Source organism: Pagrus pagrus (genome assembly GCF_965226575.1).
Source record: "Pagrus pagrus genome assembly, chromosome: 3".
In the NCBI taxonomy this organism is placed as follows: Eukaryota; Metazoa; Chordata; class Actinopteri; order Spariformes; family Sparidae; genus Pagrus; species Pagrus pagrus.
In genome coordinates this window covers 31,811,367-31,823,634 of record NC_140187.1, presented here as the reverse complement: position 1 = coordinate 31,823,634, position 12,268 = coordinate 31,811,367, and the positions used below count along the sequence as shown (strand labels likewise).

General features: G+C 39.6%; 1 protein-coding gene across 2 annotated transcripts in view; it reads right to left on the bottom strand.

Moving 5' to 3' along the window:
* Window positions 1-4,919: 4,919 nt before the first annotated feature.
* hdac11 (histone deacetylase 11) overlaps window positions 4,920-12,268 on the bottom strand; it is a 38,906-nt gene continuing 31,557 nt past the window's right edge. For both annotated transcript variants that reach the window (XM_084349741.1, XM_084349742.1), the window contains exons 9-11: window positions 11,623-11,719; window positions 10,525-10,703; window positions 4,920-8,124 (exon numbers count right to left, since the gene is read on the bottom strand). In XM_084349741.1, the coding sequence (XP_084205867.1) occupies window positions 7,882-8,124; window positions 10,525-10,703; window positions 11,623-11,719 (519 nt within the window). In that variant the 3' untranslated portion in view covers window positions 4,920-7,881. The remainder of the gene's footprint in view (window positions 8,125-10,524; window positions 10,704-11,622; window positions 11,720-12,268) is intronic.

Below are 12,268 nucleotides of genomic sequence, written 5' to 3'. Positions count from 1 at the left end.
GATTGGGAAGATGCATTAAGAGGGGGTAGGGCACTAGGCTCTGGTCTCTCTTGCTCTCGCTCTCACTTCAGGCCACCAGACAAGAGGTGCAGTCAGTCAGCCGGGAGTCTGGCTGAGGTATTATGTCATTGATTTATGTTTATCTGATGGGTGCGGTAGTCCAGTTTTCATGGCTTCATTTCAATTAGGTTTAGTTGTTCTGTTGTGTTAGGGTCGAGGGTTAGCCCCCATTTCTGACGGCCCTGGTGGGTTTGGTCTGGGAGGCTGCTCTTCTTTTGTTTATTTTGGCTGGTGTGACAGTTTAACTGGTGTTCATTTTAATTGGTGAGGGTCCCAGATGTGCTGGAGGTGTGGTTTGAGAATCCCGTCTCGAGAGGGGTCCTCGGTCCTGTCCGCTAACCAGGAGAAACATTCCGATCACCCTGCTCATTGATCCAAGTCATGTATATGTATATTAATTTTGACGTGGCTTGAACGCTACTATTCCACACGGAGATGCCGGGGTCTGCGACATAATGAGTGGATCCCAACTCTGCAGCCCGATAATAGGAATGACAGATGTAATATAACATTTACAGCTCTTTATTCAGCTAACAATCTGACAGCGAACTGGGCAGAGGCATACAGTATTAGGCACAGCTGTTTCAATGAAAACAAAACAACAAGGGCTGTTATAGCTGAGTATATGATGTTTAAAAACCCAACTAATGAATCTGTACACTATGAATGCTAACATTGAAACAATAAAAGCACAAATACGATGCCTACATATTTCATGCATTTCACTGTGATGTTCTTGTACTTTTTACCCAAAAATTCAAAATAATGAGAATAGTTCCATGAAGTTGATGCTGTCCTCTCTGCCATCTCGCTACATTGAATTAGCTAGCAACACATGCACCGACACAACTGTAGGTTTACCTTCCACTGGGACCAGCATCTACCTGCTTAGAAGCAGGAGAGAAACTGTGCAAATGCTTCAGAGATTTTATTTTATTTTTGTGGTGACAAGGAAAAGACAGCATCACTTTCATGAAGAACTAACTAAATAATGGTTACTTGAATTGCAGAACTAACGCGTTACGTTACTCATTAAAACAAAAAAGTAATCCGAGTACTCTAACGGATGACTTTGTAACAAGTTACCACCAACACTGTTTCTAGCAAACATTACCATTTAATTACATCCAATGTGCTAAAACAAACTCGCTCGCTACAGCAGCGTCATACCGCTCTCATTCATTCTTCTATTTACTACTTGCTTGCGCTATTTTATGAAAACACTATTTTATGGGAAAACTTGAAATGCATCCACATTATCACCACAAATATCTTTTCAAGTCAGAGAGGAGAGGAAGGCGAGGAGGAAGACTGCATAGGAAGAAGAGTGAAGGCGATAGAGGAGGAAGGGTAAAGATATGATCACAGAGCCTTAAAATTAATTATTCCAAACATTTTTTTTTAGATAAAATACAAAAACTGAGGCAAGCATGGGAATCTGTTAGCCAAAGTATTTATCTAAATAGTGTACCATTTATTGTAATGGATTGGAGAGGAGAGGAGAGGAGAGTGAGAATGAACAATGAAGACTAAAAAGAATGGCTGTTCAGACTGGTCTGGTCTGTAGTGTCTCTGCTGAAACTTAAACTTCACTATATCTCAGAGGCAAATGTTGTACTTTTGTCTGACGTCTGAAGTCACTGTTAAGATTACACATTTTCCTCCCCTTCCTGTTCTGTGAAAACCATGCATATCCAGATGTGTTGATGTTGACTGTATGTGATAAACTGAAGGATATAGTGATCCTTTGTACAGTGAGAACATTCTCCTCCTTCTTAAGATAAATAAACTCTTTAAAATCCCTCTTGGATTAGCTGGAAAAATGCATCTTCATATAGAAATTTTTAGAGATACGCGGTTCTCACAGGACAGCATTGCCACAAACATAATGATCTTGTAGAATATAATGCTATGCTGTAGATTAAACAAGCCAACAGTATATAAAGTGGTTACAATGAAACATACACATTAATGCAGCAGTTATATTATAATAGGAAAACGGTGACAGGGAACATTTTATTAAAACATCAAATGTTAAAAATACATGACACCAGAATGTTCCCCCTTTTTCCTTTCATAGATAATAACATTGAATACTTCAAAGCTATATTGATTACTGAACTTACTATTCCATGTTTTTATGTCAGAAATCTGGTCACCTTAATCAAACAGTAACCATAGCCAGGATGTGACTGAATGCCAACATTAGCTGCTGTCTAACTGAAGCTAATCACATGTTGTTTTACCCTGAAATATGGCTTGATATCCCTTCAGATTTTCACGAGCCATTGCATCCATCATTTGTTCCTCATTCGAGTCTGGCCAATTCATAGTTGTCATCGGTTACACAAAAGCTACATGGTAATGTCACCATGGCAGGTGCCAATGCTATAATGCTATAATGTTCACTACAGTCACCATCTTAGTTTGGCATGATAGCCAATTGTAATATTACAATTAACACAAAGCACAGCTGAGGCTGATGGGAATGTTATCACTTTTGCAAGCGATCTGGTCATAAACCAAGGTACTGTACACATTTAAATTTAACTTGATGGTGCAAGAGGGATTACAGCATATCCTGAGGGGATCTTAAATGTCTGAATCAAAATGAATGACAATATATCCAATATTAGTTAAAATATTTCAAAACCACAAATGTAAACCTCATGGTGGTGCTAGAGGAAAAGTCAACAAATCTCCAAACTCATGAGGATATGTCTGGGAACAGCGAATGTCTATACAAATGTCATGGTACGCCATCCAATAGTTGAGAGATTTCAGCCTGGATCAAGTGGTGGACCAACTAACAGATCAACATTGCCATCCATTAAAAACTTAGTTTTTAGTAGTCGTTATTTTCCCACCCTTCCTCCCACAGTTGGCACTCAATTTCAAGCTTGCGCCCAATTCTAATCTGGCCCCTACACCTTCTCACAACTAAGTGCAACTCTGTATGGAGTCAGTCTCTTGGCTGTGAAGGATCTCTTGATTAAAGAGGGTACAAATACACCTTCACCTCTACAATCATCGTACAATCATTTTGTGCAATATTTTAAATTTCCTCCGTGCAATTATTCATCTGCTGTTTCAGCTCTTTGCAATTATTCAATGATTCATCTGTGCAATTATTCAACTGTATGTTTATCACATATCTGTTAGAGGTAAGGCAACTTATTTATTATCCATTGGAAATGAACGCACAGGAGTTACATTAGTAGGTATGTAGAATATCCTCCATGATGGAAACAAAAGAGGTGTGGTTTATTTATATGTGTGTATATGTGTGTGTATATATACACACACACAGAATTTATATTATATTATATTGGTTTGGAATGACACTTGTCAGAATTGGAATTGGACCTTGTTGTCCAGGTGATGTCACTCTGATTTCTCTGATTTGACAAACATCCTGTAGATCCATGCATTTTACAGCTGGTCCAGTAAACTGATTTTTGGATTTACAAAATTGTTGTGGTTTTACTTTAAGTAAAGCACTTAAGTAAACGTACATATACAATAGGAAACTTAGACAGCTACTAAATTAGGGGACTGACCTAAATAGTGTCCAACATTGTAATTTATGAAAGTTAAAGAATAATAAATGCCTTTGATGACCTTTGATTCTCATTTGAAAATTCAGTTTTGGGACCTCCGCAAATCCAAGCATAGTGCAGCAGAGATCTATTCAGACCAAATAAAAACACCTGTGTGGCTGTGCAGAGTCTTTAACAATGTTACTCGAATGCACAGTATGTAACTTCTGCTGCTAGGGAGCTCTGTATCAAAACAAAACATGTTTGCTGAGTGTGGAGGGCCAGGGAGAGCAGGGGCAAGAGCCGCTGCTCAGCTGCTTACAGGCTGGACACACTGGATGTGTGTGCAGTGCTGCTGCGTGGCGTTACCTGTCACTTTTCATTTAGGCATCAGTGTTGATAGCTTAGACCGTTCACACTGGATGCCTGAGACGCGCTTGTCACGCTGCAGCAGCAACACAGCCTATGTGAACACAAACATGCGAGTGAGCAGCAGCAGCTCAGCAACGCAGCCACCACGCAGTACACAGGCATCCAGTGTGTCCAGCCTGTTAAGAGCCAGATAGAGAGTCTGGATTAGGGCCAGACCCTCTGAAGAATAAACACCTGGAGCACTTTGGATTCTGCTCTGATCTGGAACCGTTTACCGACGGGAGGAGAGCTAAGAGATTACTTTTAACTTATGGGATTCAAAAGTGGGTTGATCTTAACTCCTGTAATCAACCTGACTGCAGCAGTGATTAGCAAAGCTGATTTCCATTTTTGGGTGTTAATGTACTGTTATGTTGACTGCCAACAAGAGCTGGAGGGGAAATGTGCTTTTCTTCATAAACATTACAGAGAGGAGGGGGGAAAGAAGAGAGAAACAGAGTTATTTATAGCTATTTAATTCACAGAGTTTTCCTGAATTTAACCACATAGACACCTATGCCTTTATGCCTTAATCAACATCAGCTTATCAACATTAGCTTATGGCTAGTGAACAGTACAGTAAACTGGCTGGGGCAGATAAACACTGCATGAGTAACGCAAATAAATACTAATGTTCCTGCTGTTTGTTTAACACCGTTAAACAATCAACACTGCTGATGAAAATCCTTGTGACTCAGGCACAAATGTTCACAGATGAGGTTATGGTTTTAAAGTTTTATTCACCTAAAATGTAGTCTTGTTCATGACTTCCCTCTCCTGGAAGTGTTGCGACCTAATGAAAAGCACAGTTAGTTTGAGTAAACGTGTGGATTTCTCTGGATTTTAACGTTGTTAGAAACATTTGGGATAATGTAAGCAAACAACTCAACAAATTATATCACAAAGGTCTACTTAGGTTTTTAGAAATTTTAATGCAGAATTCTTACATATTATACTTTTAAGATTTTGACTGATCCAATGAGCTACTGACAGGCAAAGAAAATGAGCTGAAACTAAGAACAGCATGCATCAGGAAAAACTGAATGACATAAGGCGTTTTACTTCGATGTTTTCTTAATGAGTCACCGCGGCACAACTGTGGGATATTCATTACATCATATGGGGCCCATATGGCAGTGCTCAATGGGGGAAACTCAGACAAATGTTGAACTACATGTCAGAGCATTATAAACTGGGTTTTCAAAACTTACTATACTTTTATCATCGGCAATAAAAGAAATTGAAAGATAAACAAATGCAAAACAGAACTTTTGGTTGTTATGGACGTATTCATAATGATGTTTAGTACTCGTTAGCACAAACCACAAACACACCCAAAAACATAAAGCACAGCTTTGAACATTTTTTGGCACATAACGCTCAGTCAGCTCAAACAGAAACACCATTCATAAAGAAGCTGATGAGCTGGAATCTGTGAATGCATCCCGTATTAAGGACAGGCCTGTAAACAGTGAGTGATGTATTCTGAGTCCTAATTAAAGGTAGACTGCATTTAACCTTTCAACCACATTCAAAAGCAGCACACCAGATCAGAGGCTTTAGCTAATTAGCACTGACACCACTAATATGGCGTGCCTTTCCTGGAAAAGCACCCAAACACAGCTCTACATGCTGTTCAAACATAGGCCTTTCACTCCTTTAATTTATCATGAGTCTTGAGAGCAGTGGAAGATAACAAATGTAAAAAAACATTAGACAGTCATTACAGCAGCACCTGCGAGCTGTTACTTCAGGTCCATTCAACTGCAATACACATCTAATGCAGAGAAACTACCCTTAGTCCTCATCTAGAGTAACAGCAACATCTTTTCTTTTTTGGTCAACAGCTTTGTCTTTATTACTTTCCCTATAATTACTGTAAGTTTGTACAGTATTCACCACAGTAACTGCTGAGATCTAGAAACATGGTGACGAGTGCTACAGCAAACTCAGATGAAGAGAAGAAACCTTAGCAATCACACAATCAGACAGGTTGTAAATCAAGCAACAGTTTAACAAGATACAACCAACAGTTGGACTGCACACTTTGATGGATGCTTGCAATGCACAGTGTGGGAAACCTTTTTTTTTTGTTAACCTTATATTCTCTTCAAGTTTGGCTCACCTGTTTTTTTTAGCTTGATAATCAGTCTATGTCTCAATTTGCTGTTTCGTTTTACTTCAATCATTCAGCCAAATTTGTTGAAGTTGTTTGATGCTGATAGTCCAGCAGCATTATTTCTTTGTGAAGGGCTCAGGTTGGATTTTCCTTAAGAGTCCAAAGGATGTGACTTTATGCACATTCTCCAGTGCCTCGTCTCAGTGCCTCTCTCTGCTACGCAAACAGAGAGAAACAGAAGCTAATGTTATTTTAGAAATGTAATCTGCTAACGTTAACTGACGACCGGCTTCCAACACAACACAGAAGTTCAACAGAGCTCCTTTAAAAGTCTGATCATCTGACCACTTGTCTTTTTTGCTCCTGTTGGACTCCTTAAGTCATGTCACCATGTTCCAAGATCTCAACAAGTATAATATCATTATGAGACCAGAATAATTCTTTAATGGAAATTTTCAAACAGTACATTCTCATTCTGATTTGGAACCACCAACATGCACAGTGACCTTTTAGCATGATGCAGCAGTATGATTATTTCATGTATGAGTGAAGAAAGAATTATTCAGTAAGTTGTTTTAGCAGAAATTCAAACGTTTAGTTAACATTACACAAACACACACTCAGTATTCTGTCTGTGTTTGATGGAGAGTCTTTAGTGTATCTGTATATTTTAGTGTCTGTATGTTCCAGCAGCTGCATTAATCATGTTGATCCAAATTATTTAAAGATTCATTACACAACTACTGTATGTGTAAACATCATTAGAGCAGTTCTGTAAATCTGTCTGCAGCAAACCAATCAGAAGTCAAACCCAAAAGCTCCACTGTACAGGCCTGCTCATTAATCACTGAACACTTCGCAGTTTTAGGACTTTGATCTGTAGACCACAGGAACACACTGCAACTGGAACACTGACTTTCAGGAATATAGTAAGTTTTCTAAACTGTCTTTCACCATACATCGGTTATAGTGCTCACAGTCACATGTTTTAGTGTTTCAAATGTGTTAGAGACAAAAAAATTAAGTACTCACGGTAAAAACACACTGTGCTCCCTGTAAACATTAACTGCAGAGATTGAGTGGTCAAAAACATTAACACAAAAACATCATTAACTCTATTATGATTACAATATTATCTTATAAAAAACAGAAGACAGTGAAGGTTAAACCTCAACATTTGTTTATGTTAGATAGTTACAGTTGTCATGTCTCACCTCCGTAACCCTAAACTCAGATGGAGGATAATTAATATACTTTCCATGTATCTGTAAGAACATCAAACCTCTTTATCATTTCATGAACTATTAATATATCATATCTTTCACAGATGACATAATTACATTTCCTGAGATGAAAGAATACGTCCTTCTGCCCGGACACACATTAAACATAAAACCCATTATTCTCCAACTGATGAAAAATTAAACAACTCTTTTTGTGGCATGTGAGAGCTTATGAAGTCAGCTGTAGTCAGGAGAGCACTATTCTTTCAGTACCATTTTGCTCTTTGAGTTATTATTCCCTTTGGGTAACTGCCAAGATAAGCATAAAAAAGGTAAAAATTTACCTAAGGTCCTTTTTTTGTCATATATGTGCAAATAAGCATTGCATGACTTTCACAAGTTTTCACTGAACACATTTTCTTTCTGACAGCAGTAACACTATCATCACTGCTGCCACATAATATAAAGTTACTTGAGTGCCTTTCAATATCACAGCTGTAGATGACACACCTGTAAGGATAAATGTCTCTCAGACAGCAGTGAACTTTGATCCAACAGATCCAGTGCTGCACATCATGCTGGTCACCAGTGATGATGATCCCTCCCCTTCTAGGACCTCTGCTCCAATCAGACCCTGCTGGTGCAAGTTGAGGATGGAGTCAGCAATGATGCGGGCCGTTTTCTTCTGGTATCCCCCGGATGTCACCATGAGTATGGGGATGCCTCGTCGCCGAGCAGCCCTGAACACAATCTCATCTCTTCTCACAATTCCCTGGAAGAGAATGATGAGAGAAAAGCTGGTCTGTCAGTCCACCCACAGCTGCAGATAGTATTAGTCATAACTCAAAATGTTGTCAGGCTGCTGGCAAACAGTTCTATCTGCGCTTCCTTCTTCCCCTGAGAGAAGAAGGGAGGCTGGAAGCAGTTCCCATATCTCGCTTCTCCACTGAGGAGCACCAAGCCTCTGGAGCAACACATACGTATGGGAGGAAAGAAACACATATCCCTGTTTGTCTTTTGATTGAGGGTGGAAACAGCAATGATTCAAAAATCTCTTGACTATGGAGCAATTTGTAGCACAAGAACTGATTTTACGAACATTATTAGGCATGACATAAACACATGATCAACCAGAACATAATTATTAAAGTTGCACTAACCAAGAGTTTCTGTATTCAACGATTTGCTCTGCAACACACATCACTGTATCATCCCCATTAACACATTCAGCAGATTTACCCTACTTGATCCAATTATTTTCTGGTATTTGGGAAATCTCTGCACACAGGAAGCAATAAATCCAAATTTGGCTCATGTGGATCAGCTCTGTGTACTTTCAAATTTCCTGACAAATTAGAGACATGACATGCTCACGTGACCTGAGCCAGCTGAGACTGCCCCTTCTACATTCACACAGTTTCACAACAGTTGTTACAGATCGGTGTCACTTCTATCTCTGTATCTACTGCCAAATGTAAAATAAACAAAAATGTTTTTGCCCTGATGACAGTTCAGTTGTTGAACCTGGATCTTGATAGCTTATCAGCATCAGCACTCTGGTTTGTTTATTGTTCAAAACTTAATCATTTTCTCTTCTGGTCACATGCACATTTGTCTGGGGTCAGAATTTGTATAACACTGTTAGGGGCAGATTTTCAAATAAAAAAAACAAAAAACAAAATTGAGGTCTAGTTAGCCTGTTCTTGTTTAACATTTTCACCTTTAGTTTTTATTTATCTATATCAGTGTGAACGGGCAGTGTGAAAACATCTACAATGATAACTAGACAGCCAACAAGAAAATTCTCTCAGACTGCTGCCAGGAAGGCAGTCAGTGCTTATTACAAACCCACAGTTCAACTACAGATGAATGAATTCTCCTCTCAATAAAAACCCCTCTTTGGGATCCCAAGAAGCAAACAAAAATACTCACGACAACAATTAGACAACAAAAATAAACCAGAGTGACGCCTCTTGTCCTGAATAAACAAGCTCAGTGATGCTCCAACAACGTCGGTGTTACTTCCCACCATCCACTGCTGTCAACTCCACGAAGTGGCCAGCCTGGAAGCTGAGCAGTTTGATGGTGCGTCCACAGCAGAGTAGAAAGGATGGAGTTGGAGAATAATCTGACTCTGTAGAACAGGTGAACTATAAATCACAGACTTTTGGCTCAGTGCCAGGGGTTGGCAGGCCAAACATTGATCAGTCTTTGGATCGACTGGGCCTCTTCCACCGGTGCGTAATGTAAGATACACACATTTTCTGAATACATGAATTTTCTGTAGGCCGGATGGGACGCTTTAGCGGGCTGGATGTGGCCCATGAGCTGCCAGGTTAATTGCCATTGTAGGCATTGTTATAGCTGATAGTGGACATAGAAAAGATGCAGGGAGGGAGGTCATGCAACAAAAGTTGAAGCTGTAACTCAGGATGCTGAAAGATACAGTACCTGATTTTGTTACCAAGTTGTGAAATGTTCATACTTTCCTTAGATAATGTTAGTTGTTGGTAAGTGAAGGACTACTGGGGAACATTTAAGGCTTTGTTGGATATAAAGCTATTCTCGTTCTCAGTACAGAAGATGAGACACTGTACAAACTGGGACAAAGTACAAACTGGTGTACATAAAAAGACATTTGCAGAAATTAACTACAACTCTCAGAGAGGGTTTTGGTGACAAACATCTCATTACTGAGCTTAGCATGTTTCACTAACAGCTAGAAGAAGCTAAAGATCATGTTACTTTGTAGAAACCTGATGACACATAACTTGATGATTCAGGGTGACTAGGTGTTTTATTCCCAAGTGCAACAATGACGTGTTGTGAATGTGCTACAGCTCTGATATGTGTCGGACAGAGCTCTTCTCCATGACAACAACTGAGTTGAGTTAACACAATATTTAGGGCCATTTACTTTTGTTTCTGTGTCAGTGGATATTAAAAGAAACAAACTGTACCTTCAGCACTCAGTAGCCACTTTGTTGTACTTCTACGATCTATTGCAATTCAGTAAACAACCATAAATTCCACCTTTATGAAGTTTACCATGTTGTTTTTGGTGACATTGTCAGGACAGGTGTATTTGACTGTAGCCGTGTCACTACAGGCTGATCAATACTCACTTCTGAAACACATTTACATTGAGTGTGTGACAAAGCAGCTACAGCACCTGTGGTGATATGGAGAGTCCTCCCAGGGGGTCCCCATCCAAGATGTCTGTCCCTGCGTTGTAGACGATGATGTCAGGTCGGACCTCGTTCAGTGCTCCTTCAGAGTGGAGCTCCACCTTCTGAAGGTACTCTGAGTCTTCAGTGCCCCAGTCCAGCTCCACCTTCCTCTTTATGGCTCCTTGGAGATGCAGAGACATGGAGACTGAAATGGTGCATTATGGATAACACACTGATCATCATCCCACAGCCACAGAACATAGCTGCCATCAATGAACTAACCAACCAGTATAAAATAGTAGCAGCTTTGTTGAGCTGAATCCATTGGCCTCATATATACATACATAAGCTAGTAACTGCTGCATTATTTGACACAACAGGAAGTCTTTCAACAAAGGCCTTACAAAATGAATTTCTGATAACTGAATTCAAATGGAATGTTCAGGTACAGTAGGAAATTATGCTTCTCTATCTATATAATACCAAGATATGTAAATGTGCAGCGGCTCTTTAATTAATTAGTATGTACATTTCCAAAAGCTAATGCAAATGATGAAAAAGGTTAATTAGGAGACCTTTATGAAAATTCAAACAGAATTAAGCTGCAAAAGCAAGGATGAACAACGCAGTAGCATGTAAAACAGGGTTCTTGGTGGTTTTCAAGTTTTTCCAGAGCACTTGACACAAAGAAAGTGTCCAAAAATTGTCAGCTTTGGTCTTTGAAGGCACAAGGAAATGAACGTGTCTTGGAGGGAAAATATGAAGCAGAATGAGACTGTATGGTTTTTATCTTAAACAAGCCAGAATGTACTTTTACTTCACTTTCTTAAGGCGAGAGACGATTATAAAATGTCTTAAATTCAATTAATTGCAAAGGAGTAGAAGATAGCTGGAGGACAACCTCCAGCCACACATCAGGAGCAGTGTTGAGTTGATTTTGTCTACAGAATGCTTCACATTTAAGTAAATGACAATACTAGAACAGCAAGAACAGGTCTAAAGATATTGAAATGACAACATTTCTCATAATTCAAAGGTAAAATACAGTAGTTTTCTAAAATAACACATTTGAGAAGAAAAGTGATGGTGCTTTCACTCACTTTTAGCATATCCATCACCAGGATAGATGTAGCGATTATACATATCCATGATGAACACTCGCTTGTCGTCCAAGAAGTCACGCTCATGTCCATTTCCCTGTAACAAAGTAGGTTAAGTCGAAAAAAATAACAAGGCATGTTGATGCTGTCTCAGCTTCATTCCAACAACAAAATGAAGCTTTGCGCTCATGCATGACAGTCATTCGCCCCAGCTGTAATCAGCTGACAACCTGGAGAATGGATCATTGTTACCAGTCACACACCAATCGCAGCCATTCTTACCACAAGGCAGTCCATTAAAATATGGTTCTGTCCTCATTCATATCCCTCCGACTCAATGCTGCCACATGTGCTGCTGCTGACAAGCTTCCTGCCACCACCCCAGCCTCTGCCTTTCTAGTTGGAGTCCCATCAGGGCTCAAGCTGGGGGGTTTTCTGCATTGTGCTCCTCTGTTCTGGCCTAGTTACTTGGTCAATTCAGGGAGCATGGAAGAGCTGGGCCATCAGCGGCAAGCATAACTGTATTTCCATTTGTTGCAATAAATGGTTAAACCTATGAGGAGAGCATTCCTGACTGAACTGAATGAAGAAATTGTTTTTTCACCCTTGATGATGCCTCATGCATGAGTAATATGCATGTGTAATA